Here is a 25,669-nt window from a genome sequence, read left to right as displayed (position 1 = left end):
AGAGAGCTGCTAAACAAACAGCCTTCATAACACAGCCTGGGGCAGGCCACAGCAGCAGCTAGATCTTTCCTGAAGTTGAGCATTTGTGCCATGGTCAGGGAACCCAGAGCCTAGATGTAGCAACTACGTGTTGAAACTGAGGAATGTCCAGAAAAGAGGCACATAACTCAGCCCTAGAGAGTCTCTTTATTGCTGTGGCCATCCAGCTCAACACTAGTAGCTTATATAGGCAAGTTTCCAGCCTTTTGAAGGAGAGAAGAACTGTGCCACACTGGCCTCCTGCCTTACCATGTGGGAGCTGTAGGCATGTGAGGAACTGCATTAACAAATGAACAAGTATTTGGCTCAGGAGACCTTCCAGACAGGATTATCAAGAATGGCATGATTACTGCCAGCTCCACAGCTTGTCAGCCTGAGAAGAGGACAGCAGTAGCAGTGGCTAGATGAAGTTCAACACACTGTGTTGATGGAGAAGAACAGCCTATGAACCAGCACTTCACCACACTGCTGCTGCTTTGCAGCCCACATAGTACCAGTTGCCCCAGCACAGCCTGTATGTTAAGAGGTGATGGTGACCACATGTCCGTGAGCTATTTCCTACAAGGTGACAGAGCTCAGCTTCCTGAGCAGAGGTGAGCTGTTAGTTCCTTGTGTTCCTGCACCCTTCTGCAGCCCTTTCCAAGTGTAAAAGAAGGTGGCTTTGGGGATCAAGTAACTGTAAAGTCTGTGTAACCTAGGCCCTCTTGTGAGCTATTTGTCTTGGAAGCTTTCTTAAATGTTTGTGCATCTTATTTGCAAGGACTAAGCAATTTCTGTATCAGGTTGCCTAGAAGATGAATTGGTTGAATAAGCTTAAAAGGTTCTGGTGGGTAGCTGCTCCTGAACAAAGCTCTTAGCTAGAGTTTTTGAGCTCACATAGATTCTCATCAAACACAGCACCTGACAACAAAGCTGGTCAAGTTCAAAGTGCTGTGTTGCTCTACTCTGAACTTGGTTCCTTGCTCTAGCACTGGCAGAGAAATAGTGTTCTAGAGAGGAGGTGGTGCTCTCTTGTCAGCTGCTGACAATCTCAACTAAAAATTCAGCTAAGCTGAAGAAGCTGCCACATTGCTCTACCTAGAAGGCTAATGGTTACTCAGCCACTCTAAGGAAATTAAGATAGCTCCTCAGTACTGAGGCAATGCAACCCCACTTCTGAAGAAAGAAAAGAAAAACTGTTAGGACAGTAAGTCTCACTCTAGCTACATGTGGGAGGAGAAGGGAGAACCACAAGAAGCCCTGCCTCACCTAAGTTTCTGTTTAGTGTTAACTGTGTCTCTTCCCACCCTTACCATCAGGCAAATGCATACAACAGCCAAATCAAGGGTGGAGCACTGCCAGCCACTCACACTACTGCTAGCCAGATCATTACAAAAATAAAATTTCAGCTAATCAAAAGCCAGCTGAATAAAAAGTACCATAAGCTCCCCAAAAATGTGCTTCTTTAAAGAAGCTGCTTTCTGAATGGCTGAAGAACACTGCAACTTCATCCATGCCTATCAGAACACAGCTTTTTACCAAGTCCCTGCCACTCCACTCCACCAATGTGTGCCATTCGTTCTACCCATGGGCCCTGTCTGGCTGCAATGGACACACAGTCCCCAAACAGAGCACTGTATGAGAATAATAATCAAGTCTGTCTTAGAAAATAAATATCTTGGATATTGTCCTGCAAAGGGAGGCCAGTCTCACTGGCCAGGGTTCCATGGCACACTTGCTGTCTGCAGTGATCCAGGGCAGCATGACCTGCACTACCACATGAAAACAGAACATCTTTTAAATATAGGTTTCTTTAAAAGCAATAAATATTTCTTCAGATCATCTATTAATCATAAAGCAGGAAGGTTTGCAAGGATTAGAGGAAAGAATCTTGGACTAAGACTCCTAGTTACATAACCCTAAAGAAATAGGATTCCTAGTATTTACAGTTGCATTTCAGCAGCAGAGCCTGTGAATTCAGCATCACCACAGCTGCCACATGCAGGCTTGCCAGCAGTCAGCACTGGTCACTCCGTGTGGCCGAGCAGCACTGCGCTCAGGAAGGAAAGGTGAAAGCGTGAGGAGGCCTCACGCGGGGGCTCTGCAGAGAAGCCAGTTCCTCAGAAGCCAGCAACAAAGGTAACTTTGTGTTACACAGGTCCCAACACTGAGGTCTCTCCCTGGGCTCCAGGCACTCACACTGAAGTCAGGATGAATGCCCCATTCTGCAGAAAGGATGTCCTGGACTTCAACCTCTTGAAATCTGCTGAACTCACAGACCCTGGAAACGAGCCAAAGCTTTCTGTGCCCTACCAGGATCAGAGACTGTAGGTACAAGTCTGTTAGCAAGGAGCTACACCTAGGGAACTTACACCATGGGACCTTTGGAGGAAGCACACGGCACCTTTTCACAAAGGCCCTCCACACAGAACAGAGACTGGGGAGAGAGGAAGTTTCATACATTGGAGTTTGACCTCCCGCATCCATACTGAAGTCTTTAAATTCAAAACTGACAGCAGGAAAAGCAGCCCAGAACTGTGTAGTGGTGTAGTTGAGGAAAATCAGCAGATGAGCTGTTGAAGAGAGCAATCAAAGCTCACTTGATGGAAGGAACTAGTCAGTGAGATAAAAGGCAGAGCAGGGGCAATAGAGACATTTGTTGACGTCATTCTCCAAGATGCCTTGAGAAGGAAGAGCTGGTGCAGCAAAACTGGGAAATGGCTTCACTGCAAGGTTTCTACAAAGGCATCAAACTCTTTGACATTTTTCTCGTGGACTGCCAGCTTCTCTGGTAAGGAGTCCTGAAAGGTAAAGGAAGGTGCAGATCAGGGCTTGCTCACAGCAGGTAAGAGGAAGCTTTAAGCACACGCTGTAAGGTAAAAAAATCCGTTTTGAGTCATGCAACCCCTCTCCACTGCTCTGCACTCTCTTTCCCATGTGCCCAAATCCAGGAATTCTCTGGCAGCATCCAGCAAGTGACCCTGAGAAGGGCACTCTGCCCATAGTGTGTTTGCTCTGCAGGAACAGTAGGTGCACGGGGGCCTCTCCTTGTGCAACTCACACCACCCGCTGCAGCACAGTAACCTGCTCATGTCATTGGTGTCACCCAGTCACTTGCAGCCCTTTGCATTCGCTTCTCCCCACAGGCTGTGATGCTGCCTGCGAGCCCAACACAGCGCTCACCCAGACCTGACCTTCACCAACCACACCAGGATTTTACCTCTGCTCAGGCTGCAAGTTCAGGCCTACGTTGGTGCTCAGTTTGACACACCAAAGGATGGATTGCTTTGGGGGGGTTCACCACTGACAGCCACAGCAAGCACATAGTAGCAGCTTTCAGCTTGAAGATAAACACTCCAGGCTCAGAGGATCAGGTGTTCCACAAATTTGCATTTTCTGGAACATGGTAGTGAGGGACCCCCTTTGGGCAGTCTCTCCTGAGAAGTACAGAAAAGACATGGACTTCTTGGAGTGGAGAGGAGGGCCATGAAAATGATCAGAAGGCTGGAACCTCTCTGCTTTGAGGACAGGCTGAGAGAGCTGGGGTTGTTAAGCCCGGAGAAGAGAAGGCTCCAAGAAGACCTTATTGTGGCCTTTCAGTATTTAAAGGGGCCTCAGTATTTAAATGGGGACAGACTTTTAGTAGTGCCTGTTGTGACAGGCCAAGGGGTGATGGTTTGAAATGAGGAGAAATTTGGTCTAGATAGAAGGAAGAAATATTTTACAAGTGATGAAACACTGGCACAGGTTGTCCAGAGAGGTGGCAGAAGCCCCATCCTTGGAAACATTCCAGGCCAGGTTGGACAGAGCTCTGACCAACCAGATCTAGTTTAAGATGTCCCTGCTCACTATAGGGGTGTGGGACCCCTTTTAAAGGTCTCTGCTAACCCAAATTATTCTATAATTTTATGCAAATACAACAGTTTTTCAAACTAGGAAATAGGGAGAGCATTACAAAATACTTATGGTTAACAGAAACGTAAGGGTTGCATACCAAATCCTCTGCCATGGACTGTGCTCCAATGTCAATAGAGAGGCTGCTGAGTTGAGGGGGGTTCTGAAACTCACGGTAAAATGTCCCCAGGTCCATTGGAAGAATGTCATCTTTTGAAAATGCTGGTTTCTGGAATCAAAGATACTGCCATTAATTCCTGTTTAGAGACACTGGCTTCCCTTTTGCCTTAATCTCAGGTAAAGTCGCCACCTGCTATCAGTCAACATCTTAGCACTACAGCTGCTGCTGCAGTAATGCAGATTAAACAACTGAAGAACAGCTCCTGGAGGAGCACATTTCCTTGGAATCTGGCTTCGTTAGGCCAGGACACCAAGCCCAGGTGTCAGTAGGGAACTGAAAGAGTACTTATTTTGTAGCTGGTGGTTCCAAGTATCAGTGTCTTTGCGGACTTGGGACTGCCCAGCTCTGTTTCAGAGCTGTGAGACCTGGCTCTTTTCATCCCCTTAGAAAAACTACTCTGACATTTGCCATGGTACCAGCACCTGAAGCTAATAGAGAGATGCAAGGTGAGAGCACTGGTGAGGGCACTTACAAAATCAATCATAACAAAGTCATCATGGGTGTTCCCTGTGCTGCTGCCACTGGAGCCCTCTGAGTGTAAGCTGCCTTGCAGAGGAGATTCAGTTTCTGGGGAGTCAGGAGGATTAACCTGCCCAAGGAATCAAACAGTGAGATGGTGAGTAGTGATCTTATGATTGTGTCTGTCTGTGTGTTTTGACAGTGTGGGGGCAGTTAGTTAGGAGGTTAGACAACACACAGGTGCTACAGCAGAGGCAGCAAACGGTTATTTTCATGTCTAGAGAGCCCAAGATTCAAAACAGGAAACTTCCTGAAACCAAGCAAATCTGAATAACTGGTTCATTGCTCAAAAAACAAAGTGTATTCAAGGCAGGGAATGGCAGGGATGTTGCATAAGGGATGCTGAGAAGGCACATATTATACCTCTGGAAGAGGCTTACCATGGGGTCGTTATCTTCCAGCTCAACATTCTTGGGAGCAAACATGGCAAAAGGAATGTCTAAGTTGGCCATGGTCACCTGAGGAGATTCAGCAAACAGAATTTCACTAAGATGCTCTCCTTATGCAGCACAGATATTGAAAGTCTTTGTCAGGCCTGCTAAAAACTGCCTAAAATCACACCAGCAGGAGGATGATGACCTCATTTTAAAGGCACAAAACTGAGAGGCTGTACTCAGCTGACCTAATGCAGATAGATACCCTGAGGTGGGATTGCTTATATACATCTTGTATAATATAGGCAAAGATTAATGAGCTGCTACAGATTCAAACAGTTCTCCTTCATCCACCCAAAAGGCCTGCAAGAGCAGCCCTAGAAAGTGGGCAGAAGCAGGCCTAGCTGAGTTTAAATGCTTGCTTACTAGAGATGAATAGGTCTACTGCACACCCCTTCAAGGATGAGAGGCTTGCTGCCAACCTCCCCAGTTTAGAAACCTGTGGTAGTGGCAGATCATTGTGAGACTGAAGTGGAGTATTAAGTCTTCCATTCCCATATGTGATGTTGGCCAAGTGGAGCAAATTCAGTGGCTGTCACATCCCAAAATGACATTGTGAGAAACAAGCCTATGATAAGGCCTTGTAAGGAAATGCAGCAGGCAGACCCTCAGTCTCCAGGGTTGCCCTGGCATTGGGGTGCTTTTTGCTCCTCTGTGTAGGAAAAGATAGGAGAAGCAGAGTATTATGGTACCCTCTAAGAAGATCCACTGCTAGTTACCTGGTTGATGGGTTTGTTGACAAAAGCTCCCACCTTCCGGACAAAGATGGTCTCCAAGAGGTCGTGTGGAGAGCCACACTTCCCCTCGCTGCTGTTGGAGACGGTCTCCGTGTCCTCGCTGGGGGAGGAAAACAGACTGTTCATAGAATCATAGAATTGTCAGGGTTGGAAGGGACCTCAAGGATCATCTAGTTTCAATCCCCCCTGCCATGGGCAGGGACACCTCACGCTAGATCAGGTTGCTCACAGCCACATCCAGCCTGGCCTTAATAACCTCCAGGGATGAGGCTTCCACCACCTCCCTGGGCAACCTGTTCCAGTGTCTTACCACCCTCATGGGGAAGAACTTCTTCCTAACATCCAATCTGAATCTACCCATTTCTAGTTTTGTTTCTTTCCCCCCAGTCCAATCACTCCCTGACACCCTGAAAAGTCCCTCCCCAGCTTTCTTGTAGCCCCCTTCAGATACTGGAAGGCCACAATAAGGTCTCCTCGGAGCCTTCTCTTCTCCAGACTGAACAGCCCCAACTCTCTCAGTCTGTCTCCACAGGAAAGGAGCTCCAGCCCTCTGATCATCCTTGTGGCCCTTTCTCTGGACACCTTCCAGCACATCCAGATCCTTCTTGTAATAGGGGCTCCAAAACTGGATGCGGTACTCAGTGCCTCCTGGCACAAATGATGCAGGGAAATCACACCCTTCACAAGACCCCTTCATTTTTCTGGGGTTACTCCTAGTATTGGATGAAGGACAACAGAAATCTCTGTCTTTGTCTCACACCTTCCTCCTCAGTCATGAGCACAAAGGGGGAGTGGGAAATTTGAGTCAGATTTCTGTTGAAAGCTGGATGAGAACTATTTAGCTGAATGAAAAGTTGCTGCCAACTAAAAGGGTTTTTCTTTTTGGAGTTGGACTTTTATCTTCAAAATGTGCACTCTGACAGCAGTTCCTGGTCACCACTATTTATTCTGTTAGGAGGTGAGGACAAGAACTAGAACTGTGTCTGCCACCCAGGTTACAATGGCAACAGCCACTGCCAGTATGATTAATTCACTGCATGGCTACTGGCTGTTTCTATGCCCTTTATTTTCCTTCCACAGCTATTCAGAACTTTAAAACAAAACACACACAAAACAAAGAAGTTGAGTTTTCTGGCAAGAGGACCTCTTAGATAGCATATCCAGGAAAGTGCTAATTTTTGGTTTCCTCATAGCAAAATCTCTGCTTAAGATTCTTCACAGAATGATAGGGGTTAGAAGTGATCTCTGGAGTCTAACCCCCCTGCCAGAGCAGGTTTACCTAGAGCAGGCTACACAGAATGGCATCCAGGAGGGTTTTGAATGACTCCAGAGATGGAAACTCCACCACCTCTCTGGGAAGCCTTTATCTGAATTAGAACCCAAAAGAGGCTTCACAATAAATAAATATGGTGGCCAAAGAAAAGAAGGAATTTAATTAGCTGATTTAATTAGGTGATCTAGGACTGTTTGAGGTTGCATTGTTTCCTTTTAACTAACTTTGAGCCTAGTTTCCTAATAAAACAGTGAACAGATTGGTGATACCAATCCACATTCAACCCCTGGAGAATTTAAGGCTTCACTTGTGAACTTATTTCATCTTGTTTTGCAAACAGCAAAAACAGCAGAGAGACTTAAAAAAGATAAAAATTATAATAAAGGTAAAGTTGGCAGGAGTTGTAAGGATGCTAGTGACTAGCAGGTGTAAGTAGAAGGGTGAGATCATTGCTTGGAGAAAGGCTGAAAAAGTTCCAGTTAGAGAAAGCTGCTAAGTTGTTTCTTGAGAGGGAAAGACAGGAGGTAGGCTACAAACAATAGGTTAGAAAGGGGAAACAAAGATTGTCTTAACAGGATTCTAAATGGGCTAGGCATTGGTAATAGATCATCTAAAACAAACCTACCTACTAGAAGGAGTAGCTGCAGAGTAGTGGACTCCATCCAGTGGGGTGCACATCCTCTCTTGGTCAGCCTGAGTGCCATGTGCTGGCTGGCTAGGAATCGGGGGAACTCCCCCCTCTTTGCCTGGACCAATCAACTGAGATGAAGAGAAACAGCCAAGTTAGAGATCTCAAAATCAGGTGCAATATAGAGCAGCTTCCCTCATACTGGGAATGACTTGTGTGAGTTTTGGCATATGCCTGGGCTCCAGCCCCCATAAGGCTGAGGGACTTGTCAGATAGAAGGTGATCACCACAATACAAACTTTGTTTTTACTGCCTTCATACTCCACTCCACTTCAGAACAGTTTTACACTGCAGAGCTCTGGTCCCCTGCTTCAAGGAGAGGAGGGGTTAAAAAAAGCAAAAATTCATATCCTCTTGCTACAGCCTCGTTGCTCTCTTACAAGCTTTCGGAGGAGAGAGGTGCTGATCTCTTCTCCTTGGTATCCACTGACAGGACATGTGTGCCTAGACCACAGGAAGCATTTCTTTACTGAGAGGGTGGTCAACCATTGGAACAGGCTTCCTAGAGAGGTGGCCAACACCCTAAGCCTCTTGGTGTTTATGAGGCAGCTGGGCAATGCCCTTAATAGGCTTTAACTTGGTCACCTCTGAAGAGGTCAGGCAGTTGGTCTAGGAGGTTGGTGTAGGTCCCTTCCCACTGAAACAGTCCAGTCTACCATCACTGTGCCAGCAAAACTCTGGTGTAGCAGCAACATCACAGGCAGAATAAAACTTCTGTCAGCTTTGCTTATATTTCTGATGAATGGATGCAGATTGGTCATTCTGGACTGCCAGTGTCACTGATGTCTAGGCTCCAGTGCTGCTGGGCAGCTGCAGGGGCAGCAGCTCTGTCAGACAGCCTGAGTTTGGAATTGGTGACATGCTTGTGCAGGCAAAGAGGTCTGGTGCCCCCTCTCTTAGTGTAGTTTTTCCACATGACCCCTACTCCAGTAAAGCCAGGTATGCTGAGGAGCAGTCCCCAGCTCCTGTGCAAGTTGTGCTTTCTCTGTGTTCACCTTGCATTGTTTTAATTCAGGACACCAATGCGTGCACTAATTTCAAGGCCTCTCTCAAGAGGTACAGGTGAAGCAAATGGTTGCAATACCAGCCATGCTTGTTCTACCCTCTACAAAATACCTGGTGAGGGTGTGCAGCATTCAAGCCACCAGCAAAGAGTACAGGATACCCCATGTCAGCTGATCCAACTCCCAGGGCAGCAGGCTGATAAGAAAGACGAGAGCTGGAAAGCTAAGAAAGAAGAGAAAAAAACAAGAAGGGCAAAGGGAGAGGAGAGGGGAAGGGAAATGCCCCACAGTCTGAATAATCAGTCACTGAAGAAGGAACAGAAGAGTCAGAGGCACAGCGTTTTAGGCTGGCAGAGGGATGATAGATTTTAACTGGAAGCAATACTGAAGGGCATCACTCTCAAAAGTGGTTGCAGGGTACTGTCTGGGTCTTGACCAGAAAACAGGACTGGTTTCCTACACACATAGGTCTGACTGACCTCCAGTCACAGGGAAGCTTTGTATACTGGAAAAAGCCTGAATGCTATCATCAACTTACTAAAAAGGCAATATTTAATATTTTTCCCCCAAAGCAACTGCATTATCAACTGTTTGAACCCACTCCCATTGCACATTAAAAGAGCTGACCTTCAAGGCCTGTTCAAATAGCTTCAGACAAAGATGCAGAGTCCCATAAATGTGCTGAAGAGAACTAGGAAGCCAAGCCTTGCGAGATTGCTTTAGGAATGATGTGCTGGAAGGAGTGAAACCCAGGGAAAGTTCCTTACAAGCCTCAGGCAGAAATCTAGCTGGTCAAATGAAAGCAAGCTTTCCTGTCTCAGTTTGCTTGATCTCAAGAGGAACCTTTGTTTCAGAGTTGTGTGTGTGCTACTTCAGCAGTGCCAGCACTGACAAACCTTCACAGGGGCCTGACTGATGAACACCACTTTTATTTGCATTAGTCCAGTTAAGCTGAATGGAGCACATATGACTGCAGGCTCTAGGGGCACTGGCTGTTCAAATGCTCAGCACTGGGCCTTGCTGACTGTGTCTTCAACAATCCCTGCAACAGCTGCTGTTTTCATAGGGGTGCTTCTGTCTTTGGGAGGCCTCTACCTGCCAAGGCCTGTCTCAAAGATGTGCCTGGCCATTTGGGGTTCACCAGCCTTTCCCATGCACAACATACATTCCACATTGTCAGCTTTGTACTTTCCTGTATTTGTTTTGTCATGCTAAAACTACATCTGGCCACGAATCACATATTCTAAATATTCTATTGACAACTCACTTGATGTGAAAAGGCCAGTCCCATCACTGGGACCTTCAAGGTGTCCGTCACCACAGGAGGAGGGGTCTGAAAATGTGCCTTTGTGACAGTAAAAACACACTGTGCACAGACACAGACACACAGAGGAAACAAGGAAAAGACAGAGAGTGAGAGGGGAGAGAGAGAGAGAGAGAAGGACTTGAGAGAAGAACTATGAAGAGTTGGATGAACTGAATGCTAGTGAAGAGGTTTTGGCTGCAGCAGCCACACCTACACGTAGAGCAGAAGTCTCAGTATTGCCAGAAGCACATTCATTTTGTAAAGAAGTGACTGGTTTCCAGTCTCAGTGAACCACTCAACACAGGTATTTTAGACTCCAGTGAACGCTGACAGAAAGTAACTGCCAGAGTCTCTGTCCCACAGCTAATTAGAATTAGCTCTAGGCAATTAGGAAGGAGAAGGCTGAGTGGATGGCAGAAAAATTCAAAAGTAGTTTTTGCTTTGAATGTACAAACTGCACATATTTCAATACTCTCAATCCATACAGACTCCTAATCCGCCAGCATTCTGAGAGATCATATCTTGGCAGGTCTGTGCTGCACTCTTAGAATAAAGGGACACAGACTTAAGGTGTAGTTCAAACACACTGATGTGGAGAGAGAGCTCGGTTAACAGGGGTGATGCTCCAGAAGCAAACAGTCCTGTAGATACAAAATAGGAAAAGGGCAGACCAAACCTGGTTCAGTCCCACACCTTCTCCAGTCATGTTCCTGCCAAGAGTTTTCAGTTTTAGGAAAGCTGAACTGGGTATTGCCCATGGCCAGACTCTCTCTTGAATTCTGGGCTGCTCCACAACACACAGAGACAAGCTGTACAGGCTCACAAGGAGGAGATAACAGCTGTTCCCTGGTACCATGCAGGTTAGGGAAGGCAGGCAGAGACTTGGACGATTTGCCCACAGAACTACACAGTTCCCACTATTTTCCTGCACATTAAGTTGTGTACAGGAAGGTGGAAAAAGAAATTAACTCTTTTTTGCCTTTCTAATTTACTTGAGAGACCACTCTGCCAAGAAGAGCCTCACCATTCTAACTGTGGTAACAAAGACTGGCAGTTACTTTACAAATAAGTGCACAGCACTATGAGCCACAGAAAGAGCAAGAGTGCAGGCTCACACTTGATGTGAATCCCCAGGGTTTATCTGCTTTTACGAAGCTTTTCTGTTCAGTGATAGCAGAGATTCACACCCCCTGGGAAAATGTCAACTTCATACACTTTTACATACACTGTTACAGTTCAGTAACACTGGCAGGAGCAAGCCAGTGGAAATTTCCTTATGATACATTTTGCATTTAACCCATTTTGTGACAAGGCAGGACACAACTCGGCCACAAACTCATCTCCTCAGATGTGTATTGCAGAATGAGAAAAGCTTTATTCCATCAGACTTGCCATGAGTGCTGTCTGACTAGTTCCACATTCCCTGATACCCTGTCACCCAAAAGCCACTTGGCATGAAAATGCTTCCTAAGAGCAGCTCATTTCTAGCTTGTTCATGCAGCAGAATACTCTGTTCAACCAGTCACACTAATTCCTCAGTGTTTGCTATGGGTCTTTCCACTGCTTCATTCTCTTTGGAAGACCTTTCCAATTATGCTTCATTCAATGTTTCACATCAACAGCAAGAGATTTAGGTAAGTCTTAAAGATCAGTAGAGCCATCTGCTTGGCTGGACAACAAGGCAGGACATTCCTAACATTTAAAGCTATAGGACAGCTGCAGATCTGGCCAAAATACAGGCTTGTGGAGTCAGATATATAAGGGCAGTAAAAGAAGGAGGGACTGGAGTTCTGAGGTTTCCTACTCAGAATGAAACCATTATCTATTTATTTTAAATTGCAAACTGAAACCAAATTTTCACGGGTAAGTGAACTACAGAGTATTAAACCCCTAGTTCAATGCTATGACTCAGTTTGTTTGCTGATACTTACTCCTGCTGCCTCAGCTCCTTTTAGATGGCAGAACAAAGACGCCTTATGTCTTTTTCCTGCTTTTCCATTCTGCAATGGAGAAAACATGACTGTGCTCTAAGCACTTTCCTTTTCTCAGTGTCAGTCTGGTACCTCTGCTTATGCTGCCTGGCATCATTCTCCAGAATTCCTCTTGCAGTATCAGTATGTGAATGCCTAAGCACACTGCTCTCCTCTTCAAGCACTTCTCAGCCCAGAGGTTCTTTTAACCTTTCTCAGTAATAACTCAGTCTTTCTAGTCCCCTAGCATTTTGTTGAAGTTAGTATTTAACTAGGTTTTACTCAGTGTAACAATGTAACTCACACATTCCATTTTAATTAGCAGCAGGAGGCTGCCTGTTTGCACAGTAGTTGATGTAGGAGTAGGCACACTACCCTAAACAGCACTTGTTCCATCTAAGAGTGGAAAAAAAGCCTGGTTTCTCTTACCTGAGCTGGAGGAGAGGTGGAAAAAGATGTGGTACACACTTCTTGGGAATCTTCTACTGAGGGGTACACTGCACCACTGTCCTCACCAGCTCTAAAGCAGCAAGAAGAGAAAAGCTTCCTAACTGGGAACATTCTTCAGAACAAACAAATAGTAAACACACTGGGACAAACACTGCAGGGAGGTTGAGAGTATTTGGGTGAAGCTGAGAGGAGAATTATGAAGGCTCTCATCTACTCAGCAGAACTGAAGAAAACAGAATGTGAAAACTTTAATTTTCTCCAGGCACTCCTATTCCACTCACTTCTCTCTGTGTTTTAACTGAAGGTTCTGTGATACCAGCTACTGCTACTGGCTTTGGTGTTTACAGAACCATTGCCAAATAACAGCACTGGTCCCCAGCCGAGTACCCTCACATGCATTTGAGAGAAGACCAACCTCTCATCTACAAAGATAAACTCTGATCTTTCCCCAGTGGAGACAGCTGAACACACAGTTCTGCAGCAGGGTTAACTATTTCACTTTCAAATTCCCAAAGGCAGTCAAGGCTAAACATCCTTTGTGTCCAAGTGCTTCTGTAAGGAATTTGGGAAAATACTGGGGCTTGCTGCAATCGGTCTTCAAAACGTGAGGGGAAAAATGCCACCCTTCCTCATATGCTCAGCTGTGTCAATATGGTTGACACTAATCCTCCAGTGACCCTTCCCATGCAGCCAGTAGAGTGGAAAAGGCTCTGTATTTGGGCATAATTGATGCCTTCACCATGGCCCATGTCTTCAGCTCAGTATTTCCTCACCTGTAATTGCAGGGATGCATGGGTGAAGAACTGGGATAGGGGCGGTCCACAAAGTGATCAATGATAATCCCCATGATAGGAGGGGTCCTCTCAAACTGCCTGCAAGGCAACAAGCAATGGTGTTATTGGCTTTTTCCCTCTCTCACCCCAGCTCATGGTGCCCTCACAGAAAACCCTTATGTCTGTTAATGGGACCAGCACATCTTTACAATTCATCCCTGCAACTCCAAGTACACATCAACAATTTGGAGTTCTGGTGTGGCTCAGGAGCTACCCAAATACTCTCCTTGCTGCAAGACAGAAGTATGAAAGAGAGTATTCTCCATGGAAGAGAATCTCAGCAGGAAAGGATAAGCAGAAGGGAAAGATTTAAGGGCTCATAATATGAGAGGTTTAACACTACTGTAAAATAGTCTCAGACATGATTGCATTTTCTCACCTGGTTGACATGAAAGCAAGGTTGATTCTGTAAGCACAAGACAAAGTGATGGTGCCCACGGGAGTACCCACTGTCCCAACACGGACTGTCTGGAACCCTGTAAGGTTAAGGGATGATTATTAGTCTCATTGATGATATGTGTTCCATAATTTCCTATTCTGAGGCTACATTATCCTCTTTCTAGAAGTGTTTTTGTTACACCTGGCAATCTGAACTCTAAAGACACATAAAGAATCTCTAATGAACCAGCAGCACAAGGCTGCTTTGCTGGTAGATTTAATCTAGAAAACTTCTCATGTGCTTTCTATCTTGGTCTAAAATATCGCTCTGACGTGTTGAGTAGATCATGGTCTCCTTGACAGTCCTGCCCCTTATCAACATACTTCCATTGTCTTATTTCAGTTCCAAGTCACTAGAGTCAAAATGGCAATTACCCTAGATTTTGTCAAAGTACCACCATTACACCTCTCTTAAGGTTAACTTCACTAATGTTTATAAATATGTGAAGGACAAGTGTCAGGAGGATGGAGCCAGGCTCTTCTCACTGATGCCCAATAATAGGACAAGGGGCAATGGGTGCAAGCTGGAGTACAGGAGGTTCTATGTGAACATAAGGAAAAACTTTTTCATTGTGAGGGTGGCAAAACACTGGAACAGGCTGCCAAGAGAGGCTGTGATGCCTTCTTTTCTGGAGACATTGAAAACCCACCTGGACACAATGCTGTGTGACTTATTCTAGGTGATCCTGCTCTGGCAGGGGGGTTGGACTGGATGATCTTTCAAGGTCCCTTCCAACCCCTAACGTTCTGTGATTCTGTGATACCTGCCACCTTATCACATAAGCATTCACTGGCAGGTTCAGATAAAAGCGTATTTAAACCCCAGACTTAATTTTCCTTGTTGTATTTAGGAACAGAAATACCAGTTCTGCTCTAGTCTCTGTGTGTTGCCTGATCATACCTTCTCCCAAGCCACTCAGCTGCACTTCACCAAAATATATCCTGCAGATAAAAGAAAAAGGTATTAGGTCTATTGGGAACATAAATGCTGTAAGCACCCTTTTTCCTTTTCTTAATTGTTATGAGTTGAAGGGATGGAACTACTAGGAAAAATGCAAAGGGAGTGGCTGGAATGCCCATCTCAAAAAACCTACCAGCTCCTTAAGAAGACATGTAAAAAGAGGAAGAGAAAACAGCAGTCTAATCAGAAATTTCCCTTGGAATTTTTTTAAGCTTCTGTCACAAGTTTATGGCTCAGAGCAAAAATGTCAAGTGATACAAATATCATGGATAGGTCTGAGTCTAAGAGCTGATACTTATCACACTACATAAAAGATTAACTGTGCTGTAAAGAAACCTGCTCTCAAGTATATGTCAAACCAGCCATGGAGGCAAAAAGGAATCAATGGCTGGGGTTTCTTTTTGAGTTCTCAGCTGTGCAAATGACAGCAAATCTGAGACTGAGAATCACCCAATTAGCTATGCAAACATGTCAAAAACTTTTCTAAAAGCCAACACCAAAGATTGGAAGGCAATAACCACAAGCCAATCAGATCTCACAGGCTAAACAAGAGTTGAACTCAGTATTTGTAACTGAGATATAAATATGTAACTGTAAGAGCTGTAGGAAGTGGAGCTGAGGATGCATCTTCAAACTAGAATAGCAGGAGAGTCTGAATCTATACTGCAAAACCATGCACTGCAGTTATGTGCAACACAGACAGGCATCAACTACAGGCCAGAAGTGTCTGGATAGTGACAAGAAAGGTAACCACACAGAGCTTTTGCACTCTTCTCAACATGGTAGGCAAACAACAACACTCCACAGCTTGTGCTTAGTTTTCCTTTCAGTAGCTCGGATGGAGACTAGAGGGTGATGTATAGCACAAAGTTCTCTTCTGTCACTGATCAGTGGTACTTAAGCCCCCATAATTTGAATTTATTGTCACTCATCCCTTTTCACCACATTTACAGCTTGCAGTCTCTGCTGTTTGTACTTCAAATGGGGAATTTCACATTCTGCTTTACCTGTATAATATTACATATTCATGGCCTTGTTTCCTTGAGAGTCTGTAGGCTGGAGTTACCCTGGTTATAGCAAGCAAAGACTTCAGCAGTAGAGACAGCCTGTTGTATACAGTGTATGAAACTTTTATTTCTTTGTCACACCTATAAAACACAAAAGAAAACATTGGCTAAGTTGTTTGGTTTGGTTGGGGGTTTGGTCTTTGTTTAATCAAAGGGAGTCTGGGCCAATTGTTTAATATTAGTTTTATTGCCAAAATGATAAAACAAAGCCCTGCTCTGTGGATACCAGACAAGAGCCCTACTTCAATCTAGTCACCTGTTGCAGAAGTACTTGCTGAAAAATGCCATGCAACCTTCTACTGAATAGAAACATCTTGTATAAAAAAAAATTGCCATTCATTACTGAGGATATGGATTCTTGTCTCTGAGGAAGCATGCTAGTTGTAATGGAAGAATGAGGAAGGAGCAAATGATGAGTTTATTTTCCTGACACCAGCATTAAACAGTTTGACTGCTGCACTAGACAAAAAGGGGACATCCCCTCAATATAAGAAGGACAGGGCCCTGATGGAGTAGGTCCAGAGGAGGGCCACAAAAATGATCAGGGGGTTGGAGCAGCTCTGCTGCAAGGACAGGCTGAGGGAACCAGGGTTGTTCTGCAGCCTGGAAAAGAGGAGACTACAGGGAGACCTAATAGCAGCCTTCCAGTACCTGAAGAGAGCCTACAGGAAGGATGGGGAGAGACTGTTTACAAAGGCCTGCAGTGACAGGACAAGGGGCAATGGCTTCAAACTAGGGAAGGGCAGATTTGAATTGGATATCAGGAAGAAGTTCTTCACTATGAGGGTGGTGGAACACTGGAAGAGGTTGCCCAGGGAGGTGGTTGAGGCTCCTTCCCTGGAGATATTCAAGGTGAGGCTCGACAAGGCCCTGGGCAACCTGATCTAGTTGAGGATGTCTCTGCTGACTGCAGGGAGGTCGGACTGGATGAGCTTTGGAGGTTCCTTCCGGCCTGGACTATTCTATGATTCTAAGTGTCCCAGGCCACACAGCTAAGATGTGCTCATTCATCAGCATGGAATGAACATAGTTCCCTGTTTCATCAGCCAGAACAAACACACACTCAAAGGAAAAGCGAAGAATGCACTTACTTTTCATTCATTTCCAGACACCAAATTTCCAGCTCCATGGAGTCCCCCTGGATCAGGGAAAAAGACAACAAAGGTTTGCACCTTTTCATAGCTCATTAATGATTAGCAATGGCCACACCTCTGAATGAAGATGCTTCTCCTGACTCCCCCTTTCTTGTAGTGCAACAACAGAAAATGGTGCACTGGAAGTCTCCCTGCAGAGTTTGATCACCTGAGGGAATACCTTCCTCAGAATGGCTAAGCTCTTTGTAGTCTAAGAAACTAAATTCTGCTGTTCTGTCATGCATGTGTTTGGCTTCAGAGATCTACAGTGAATTGCTTCTGTTAAACAATCATTTCTGTTCATTAACATACACCTAAATTCATAAATTAAGATATTTTCACTTTGTCTTGGCCTAAAAGGCAGGAGCTCTAGTAGGTGATTTAAGATTCAAGTTTAAAAAATGGCATCTGTTGACTCAGTTCTCACCTCTGAGGTTTTGAGAGAAATCTCCACACACATAGACCGTCCAACAGCAGGCAGTTGTCCTGCCAGGGCCTTCTTTGCTTCATGAGTAACCTCTGGTATGTCTTTGATTGCCAAATTGAACTGCAGAATGAAACAGATGTTTCAATTAATTTATTTCTTTGAAAACCTGCCTAATGGTCCCCTGCAGACAGACTCCTAGAACCAGGCATGACATACTAGGTCAGTGTCCACTGAAATATTTATGAAACAGAACATTCCCAGATGGGCTCAGGCTTTTCATATTTGCAAACATTTCCTTAGCTGCTAAGTCAAATGTTTTTTCTTGATCCTGCCATAAAAATCACCTTCCTTTTCCCCTGCTTGAGTCCTATCTTCACTCACAAAGCATCTTCAGTCTTTTCAATTTTAATAAAACCCATTACTATTGAGTAATGAATAAAAAAAGTGATTCTCCCCCTTTACTCTGCTGAGACCCCACCTGGAGTTCTGCATCCAGGTCTGGTGCTCTCAGCATGACACATACATTGTGCTCTCAGCACACGTTCAGCTGCTGGAGTGGGTCCAGAGGAGGGCCATAAAGATGATCAGAGGGCTGGAGCACCTCCCTTCTGGGATCAGGCTACTAGAGTTGGGGCTGTTCAGCCTCAAAAAGAGAAGGCTCTGGCGAGACCTTATAGGGTCCTCCCAGTCCCTGAAGGGGGCTACAAGAAAGCAAGGAAGGGACTTTTTACAAGGGCTTGCAGTGATAGGATGAAAGTGAATTGATTGAAGCTTGAGAAGGGTAGATTTAGACTGGATATTAGAAATTCTTTACAGTAAGGGTGATGAGGCACTGGAACAGGTTGTCCAGGGAGGTTGTGGATGCCCCTTCCCTGGAGGTGCTCAAGGCCAGGTTGAATGGAGCCTTGAGTAACCTGGTCCACTGGAAGGTGTCCCTGTCCATGGCAAGGGGGCTGGAACTAGATGATCTTCAGGGTCCCTTCCAACCCAAACCATTCTATGAATCTATGAATTACAGAGCTGCAAAATTCTGACAGAAAAGAACTCATCATCCCACCCCCAGCAGATCTTGGCGACGCACCTTAGCTAGCAGGAGTTGCTGAGAGGTATCATTTATCTAATCAGCCCCTCAGATCCCAGAGTAACAGGTTGCATGTGAAGAGAATTAAAAAAACAAAAGAACAAAAATCCAACACAGCCCCAGTGAACATAACTGAACACAGCAGTTATTCTGTGGATAGCTGTTACAGTCTGCACAGAACTGCAACACTGCACTGTGTTCTCAGTACATGTGCACACACACAAACCCCAACAGCTATGGAGCTGCTTTAAAAAGCTCCATAAAAAGCTGCTTTAAAAAGCAGGACTTTACCCAGTCAGAGCCTGTTGGGGAGGATGATGATCTGGTACAGATTTTCTCTCCAAGTCGGGCCTGGACAATCACTTGCACCGTCTGCAACGGAGAGGAAAAGACAAACACTCATGTTCTGAGCTCAGCAGTTTGCAACTGGAGCTACACAAACACCAAGTTAAAAAAACAAAACAAAACAAAACAACAAAACCAAACCAGCTGACCAGGATGTGGAGGAATAGTTTGCTATGCTGATCTTCAGGTCTAATCAGTTTGAGTTATTGTATGCAACAGGTAAATGTATTTCAGACAGAAAAAGAAAATCATTTTAAGCTGATCTTTGTTTGTAATAACATGAAGTCACTAAGTCAATTTTGCAATCAGGAGTTGCACAGGTTTGGGTAATACTGAAAGCAAATCTACAGATCTATCCTGAACCTGGACACCTAAACAAAAGTCAAATGAGTCTGTGTATTTGTAACACAGCCATTGTCAGAGACTCTGCTTGCATCTAGGGACCAGCTGAGTCCAAATTTTCTAATTATGTAAAAGAACATTCTGGTGTTACTGCTTTTGGATGCAACATAAACATTTGAATAGGATGAAAAGAAAGAGTGGAGCCCAACAGAAGATATACCCAACAGCTGGATAGATGTGTAGATAGGAGCCCAAAGCTGACAGAGGTTTGAAGTGTCTGTTACTGAATCTATAGCAGGACACTTCTAAGGGAAGAAAAAGGTTTTGAAGGTAGAAAAAAAGGGGAAAAGATGTTTCTGTGGTTATTCTCAGGAATATGCCAAATTTTACATCAGCTTTTGTTGCTTTGGTCCTTAGCAAAACCAAAAAAAAAAAAAAAGATAAGATGCTAAACCACCCCAAACCTTGTTACTCTAGCCAAAGTGTGGCTTTTCTTACACAAGAAAGAACAGGCATTTACCCACAGGATAAAAAAGTTACCTTTAAAGCAAAAAATTTGATGAACTTGTCCAGGTCCTTCCTGTCCTGGGAACTGAGATCAGTGTCCATTGCATATGGCAATCTGAAATATAGCACAGGAGTGGGAATGAAATATTCCTTCAGCTTTCTGTTTGGATTTAAAGATTTTAAACATGCTAAGAACTTTGGGGGGGTGGGTGTGAGGTGTAAATGTGAATTAATAGGTTATCTGGTCAGTGCAAAAGATACCAGAAAAGAAAAACCAAAGGGAGCACACAATTAAAACTGGGTACAAGTTCTCCAATTTTGCTAGCTGAGTTAACAAACCAACCCCAAAGCACCCCAACACCACACTGAGCAGATTCAAGCTAAGCATCAGACATGGCAGTCTGTGCTTCAGAAATAATGCATCTTCAGTAATCGGCATGGGTCAAAACCAAGTCAAATTGTCTTCTGAAATTAGTAGTCCAGCAGATACTGACATCTAGATAATAAACCACTGCTGGAACAAGCTGCACTGCTACTTTACTTCCAACAAACTTGTAGAAAGTTTGCAGAAAGTACTTGCAGAAAACCAATACGCTTAAAAAGTGTACCTAAAACCAACAGAAAGATAGAATTTTGCCATGGGATAGACCATTTTTTTCTGCTCACTTCTCTTGAAAGCTTTGACAACAAATATCTAGTTTCCATGCTCACACTGCCTTGTTTTTCCACATATGATTGTTTCCAGCAATACAATGAACTTACACAGCACCTGAATCAGGGCAGGGCAAAGGCACTAATCAGGTTTTGGCCACCACCTTGGCACAGAGCCTGGGATAAATCACCATTTTTCTGTCTCTCAGTTTGTTCATGTGTTAAGTTAGTAATCATATACAGACCTTGGGGAGGAATGCCTTAATTAGCAGCATTAATTACACTTTTTGCTCATAAGCCTTCAAAGCATTAATTCACTCTTCATTCCTGTTCCTGTTTTTGTTAGGAGACAGCCCATGGGCCTGAAGCAGCTTGTCCAACGTGGTGTATTTAGGGAACGTGCTGCTGATCACAGAACACCTGCGGTCTAAGGTCAGTGACCAGGAGCAGCTGCCATGCACAAGGTTGTTCCACTCAGGGCTCTACCTTTGAGCAAAGACTGAGCTTGCAGCAAGGTATGCCATTTATACAAATCAAAGCCTAGCAAGGCAAAGGGGTGAGCAGCCCTGCTCACACAGAAAATATCCTATAACCTTTTCATGACTACGTACATCCAGAACTTCTATTTACAATGTCTCCCTTAACAGCAGTTAAGGCCTATTTTAAGTAATGTTTCCAAGAAGGGCTGTTAGATAAGAGCAATTTGTAAAGCGTTTTATAGAAAAGTGTTGCTTCCTGAATGACTTGGTAAAAAGAAAGCTGGCCATCTAATATGGTTGAAAGTTCCTAGGCTAGACTCATAGAATTGTCAGGGTTGGAAGGGACCTCAAGGATCAGCCAGTTCCAACCCCCCTGCCATGGGTAGGGACATCTCACACTAGGTCAGGTTGCTCAGAGCCACATCCAGCCTGGCCTTAAAAACCTCCAGGGATGAGGCTTCTACCACCTCCCTTGGGCAACCTGTTCCAGTGTCTCACCACCCTCGTGGTGAAGAACTTCCTCCTAACATCCAATCTGAATCTCCCCATTTCTAGTTTTGCTCCATTCCCCTCAGTCCTATCACTCCCTGACACCCTCAAAAGTCCCTCCCCAGCTTTCTTGTAGGCCCCCTTCAGATACTGGAAGGCCACAAGAAGGTCTCCTTGGAGCCTTTTGCTCTCCAGACTGAATATCTCAAACTCAGTCTGCCTCCATAGGAGAGGTGCTCCAGCCCTCATACTGCATCTCCTAGTGCTGTGCTGTTTATATTAGGAATTACAATGTGATTTGAGAACTAATAACACAAGGAATTCAACACAAGAGGCATTACCAAATTATCCTTTGTGTATTTTAACCTCTCACCAAAAGTATTACACTTCCTTTCCCCGCTTGTATCTCCACTCAGCAGATTACAGATCTTTTCTGCTGGGGTGGGGGATGCAAAAGGAAGTCAGCACTTAAAGCCTGAGATGTTTAATTGATGTAGTACTCTAACTGAAAAAAAAAAAAAAAAAGCTTTTTATATAGATTCTTCCCACTACAAAAAAAAAAAAAAAACAAAAAAAAAAAAACAGGTGAGAATGACCTGCTGTTACTATTTTGATTTAACTAAAGCATGATAAGGGTTGAGGGGACCCAAGATCTACAACAAAACCTGGCTGGTATGGGCAATAAAATACTGCATTAAACCAAAAAATAGCTCAGTGAAGGGAATTATGACATTTAAACACCAGGATAAATCAAATTAGCTTTTAACGTGGAAAGAAGTGAGAGGCATTTCTGTGTGACCCCTGGAGAAAGATGCAAGGAAGTATATATCCTGATGTTGTAGGAGAACTGTCAAACAAATCACCTACATTTGCCTTTTGGGGCTAGAAAAGAATTCTGGTTATCAACTATTGCAAGGCATTCAGGAATGAATGGGAGGTGTTAGGCTCAGTGGTCTGTTAGGAAAAGGACACAAAGCAGATGATCAGCACAGATTCTCCATGCAGTACAGAAGTTAGTTCCAATGACTATATACCCAAGTATCTCTGGAGAAGAAAGAAACAGCCACTAGTGCCATGTCTTAGATTCAAAGGGTTCAAAGAACGACAGCTTCACAGTTTTGCTTTGCTGCAGCAGAATTGAGATTCCTCCTGCAAGATCTCAAACTGTCTGAAATGCTCATGAAACATTTGGAGACTTACCTCTCCAGCTCCAAATGCCAGCAACAGCTGACTCACTAGAGCCTAAAGAAGAGCAGGAAGTATCAGGCAAGATTTCCTGTCAGGAATCTGTAATTTCAGGGCAAAACTGGGACCTTGGAACTCTTTTCCTGACATATCTGAGGGCAGTCATCCGATCACCACCATCTCGTATTTGCAGGAGGGCCTCTGGTGATTACCTGAGATCTGCTAAGGCTTAGGAAAATGTTCACCTTTAGAATCACTCTTGGTCAGAGTTAAGGTGGGCCTAGAATTACAGCAAACATTTTATTTACAAAAATGCCTCAGTACCCTCAGGTCAGCTGACCTGAACTGGAAAGAAACTCTTTAAAATCAACTCCACCAAACTCATTCAATTTCTCAGCTCCTGTAGGTTGCAACACTGGCACGGCTCCTCGTTAAGTGCCAGTATCTGGGCACATGCTTGGCTCAAGGAAGACACTGCGTAATTTTACCCTGAGCAACAACTAGAAGGAAATAACCTTTGGGCAAGGTTAGAAACCCACAGATGACTGACTGCCCCTGAACCAAGAAATTCCTTAAGTGAATTGCTCTCTCACTGCTTTAGCCTTACACATAGGCTAGGCCCTTCACAGGTAAAAACAAGCATCTCGGCCACATGGCTTTTTGCTTTGTCTCCCTGCCCCTGCAAAGTCCATTTTCATATTACTGCCTTTATTTCTGTGCCTTTGTCTCCACTTTCATCTGAACAGAAATGTCAGAGACACATATTCAAAAGAGAACTGCCACATCTGGCTTGCTTGACTAAAGCTTATTCTTTCTCACAAGGCTGTGAGGCAGAGAATACTGGGCTTGTTTGACTGCTCAACATCTAAGCATTGTGCCTTATACACTCTACTGGTATTTATACTTTCCTTCTCCAAGAAGGACACGTCAGCGTAAGCTGCCGGCACCCTGCTCACATGATGCAATGAACTGCAAGGGCCCTCCCCTTTATGGCTTGGCATAGTCCAGAGAAACTACAGCTACCAGCAAGCCTTGCTCCAGCACAGCCACAGCAGCCTGCAGGGACCTGTAACCAGCCAGGCATACAACAGGTGCACAGCACTACCTGTGACCACTCGGCCTTACGGCATGGGCTGTGCACCTGGGAATGTACCACACGTGGTTGGTTGATGCTCACATACACGAACGCAGCAGGAGTAGAAGCATCTGACACAGCAAGCGTTATTATTGCTCCTGGGGAAAGCATACACAGGCTGCTTCCACCACCTCCCCTCTCTGAGATTGAACTCTTGAGATATGCCTGCTATGACTTAGAAGTCGTCGTGCTTTGCTTTCAAACAGATATGAACCAATGAAAAGCAATTACTTATGGTTCCTATCCCAGAGTGAAATTAACATGCCCATAAAGAAGAAACAAGGATTATTGCTTTAGGGAGGGCTGTAGACAGCTCTCATGCTAGCTATACATTCCTGGTTACCTGGCTGTGCCCCCTAGACCAGACTCTTTGTCCCTACCAGTTTTTCAAAACATCTTTGTTAGTAGACAATCCCAAATCCAACCTTTGAGGATGTTCCATGTGAAGCTCTAGAAAAGCCAACCTCTGAGTCAGGCAGGTAAATAAGAAGCACATGGAAACGTGAGAAGCTTTTAATAGAATGCCTTTGATAAATAGGGTTGAGTGCCAAGAAGCTTTCCTAGAACCTCTCCTTCGATGACCAAGAAGCTTCACTGCAAACATGTATTCTGAGCACATTAATAAGTGACTATAAAAAGATCTCCATGAAGTCAGCACTGCTTCAAGGCTGGGCCTACAAGTCAAACTCCAGTATCCTACTATTACTTAAAATTAATCCCTTCTTTGCCTTCGTAGTAGGTTAGTCAGAAACCTAGGAACGGGGAGGGAGCAGTTCTCAATTTTAAGGCATGCCACTGTCATTCTTTAAAGTTATGGATGTTTTTAAAGAGAAGACCAGAGTAGATTCTAGCAGAAAAACTGTTTCAAATAATATAAATATTGTGATGAAACCAAAGGTTCTGGAGTTCACTTTACAGTTAAGTTTTGGCTGATAAAGAAGAATTTTTTTTCCTGCTGAGATTTACTTCATAGCCAATAAATGATGCCCCAGCTTAGGAAACACATTACTAAAGCCAGCACTGCCAGCTCCACTGGTTTAAACACAAAATTAAGTAATTTTTATTGACCAGCAGTTATATTCTGTACTTTCCTAAGGTCTAGAAATGGTGTCCATTCAAAGGTCTATCCTCTCATTTTGTTTGTCAGGCCAAAGCAGAATCTGCTTCTCTGTACTATGTACTACAACCACCAGTGCAATCACCATGTTTCAGCTTTTGTGTGAATACATGTTCAGAAAAGTTGAGATTGTAAAATAACATGTAAGCAAAACAAGGTGATCCTGTATGATCCTTCTGGACATCTAAGTACAGCCTGGATCATCAGCATGACTTCTTGCTGCACAGGAGGGTTCCACCTGGTCAGACCACTCTTGCAGTAATGTGGAATGCTCTAAAAATCATTTGCATAGCCAACTAATTTTCAGCTCAGGCAGTAATTTACCACATTTTTTCCCCTTATGATGTGCCTAGTCACACCACTTTTGAGCTTTTTCAGTAGCCTTCGTCCAAAGTGTCCCTTTTCTACCTGTTCACTGACATGGAAGGTGTCTCTGCTCTCACCGAATCGACGGGAAATGCCTCTGGCGTGCCCTAAGAGCCACAGCTCTAACAGGAAAGAATGATGCGATTACTTGTGAACTCCTGATCTTTCCTAACAGACAACAAACTCAGATGTTACAGAAAAAGTACACACTGGACAGTAAGGGTCCGAAGTTCGACCATTCCTAGCAGGCTCTGCAGCATTTCAGTTCTAACAGACAGCTCCTGGAGAGCTTTCAGCGGGCCACATCCTTCACGCTTTTTCACTGGGCAGTCCCCAGCCCTTGGGAAAGCAGAGGCCAGCCGCTGCCGGGCAAATCCTGACTTGAGCGAGCAGCGAAGCGAGAGTGAAGCAGAGACACCACACCGCAGCCAATGAATGTCTCAAGCCCCATGTCCCGATGCCCTCCCGTCGAAGATCCTCCCGGGGCTCCCACCCCTTGCGCGGCCCTCCCCGACTTCGAGACCCGGGCCCGGTACCTGCACGGGGGCGGCAGTGCTGGCAGCGCGGCGGCTCATCCCGCGCCGAGGCCTGGCTGCCCGAGGGGGACCCGCCACCCCGCTCCCTCGCCGTGCCCCGGCG

General features: G+C 44.8%; 1 protein-coding gene across 7 annotated transcripts; it reads right to left on the bottom strand.

Annotated features, from left to right (window-relative positions):
• Positions 1–1,319: 1,319 nt before the first annotated feature.
• Positions 1,320–25,588, bottom strand: ATG13 (autophagy related 13). 7 transcript variants are annotated; one of them, XM_054400772.1, is made up of 18 exons: positions 25,567–25,588; positions 19,642–19,723; positions 18,706–18,786; positions 17,334–17,453; positions 16,865–16,911; positions 15,714–15,854; positions 14,647–14,687; positions 13,687–13,783; positions 13,248–13,346; positions 12,454–12,544; positions 10,016–10,114; positions 8,861–8,971; positions 7,682–7,815; positions 5,766–5,883; positions 4,993–5,070; positions 4,566–4,682; positions 4,013–4,141; positions 1,320–2,819 (listed from the first exon to the last, which is right to left on the bottom strand). In XM_054400772.1, exons 2-18 carry the CDS (start codon positions 19,708–19,710, stop codon positions 2,742–2,744), a joined length of 1,650 nt encoding a protein of 549 aa, XP_054256747.1. In that variant the 5' UTR covers positions 19,711–19,723; positions 25,567–25,588; the 3' UTR covers positions 1,320–2,741. The 7 variants fall into 7 exon arrangements, with proteins under 7 accessions (XP_054256747.1, XP_054256740.1, XP_054256741.1 ...); XM_054400765.1 differs by lacking the exon at positions 25,567–25,588 and having other exon boundaries at positions 8,861–8,944; positions 19,642–19,714; XM_054400766.1 differs by lacking the exons at positions 10,016–10,114; positions 25,567–25,588 and having other exon boundaries at positions 19,642–19,714.
• Between the last annotated feature and the right edge of the window lie 81 nt (positions 25,589–25,669).

The sequence above is a fragment of the Indicator indicator genome, chromosome 4, assembly GCF_027791375.1.
Source record: "Indicator indicator isolate 239-I01 chromosome 4, UM_Iind_1.1, whole genome shotgun sequence".
NCBI lineage: Eukaryota > Metazoa > Chordata > Aves > Piciformes > Indicatoridae > Indicator > Indicator indicator.
The sequence above is the reverse complement of the archived record's forward strand: the minus strand, read 5'-3'. Positions and strand labels throughout refer to the sequence as shown.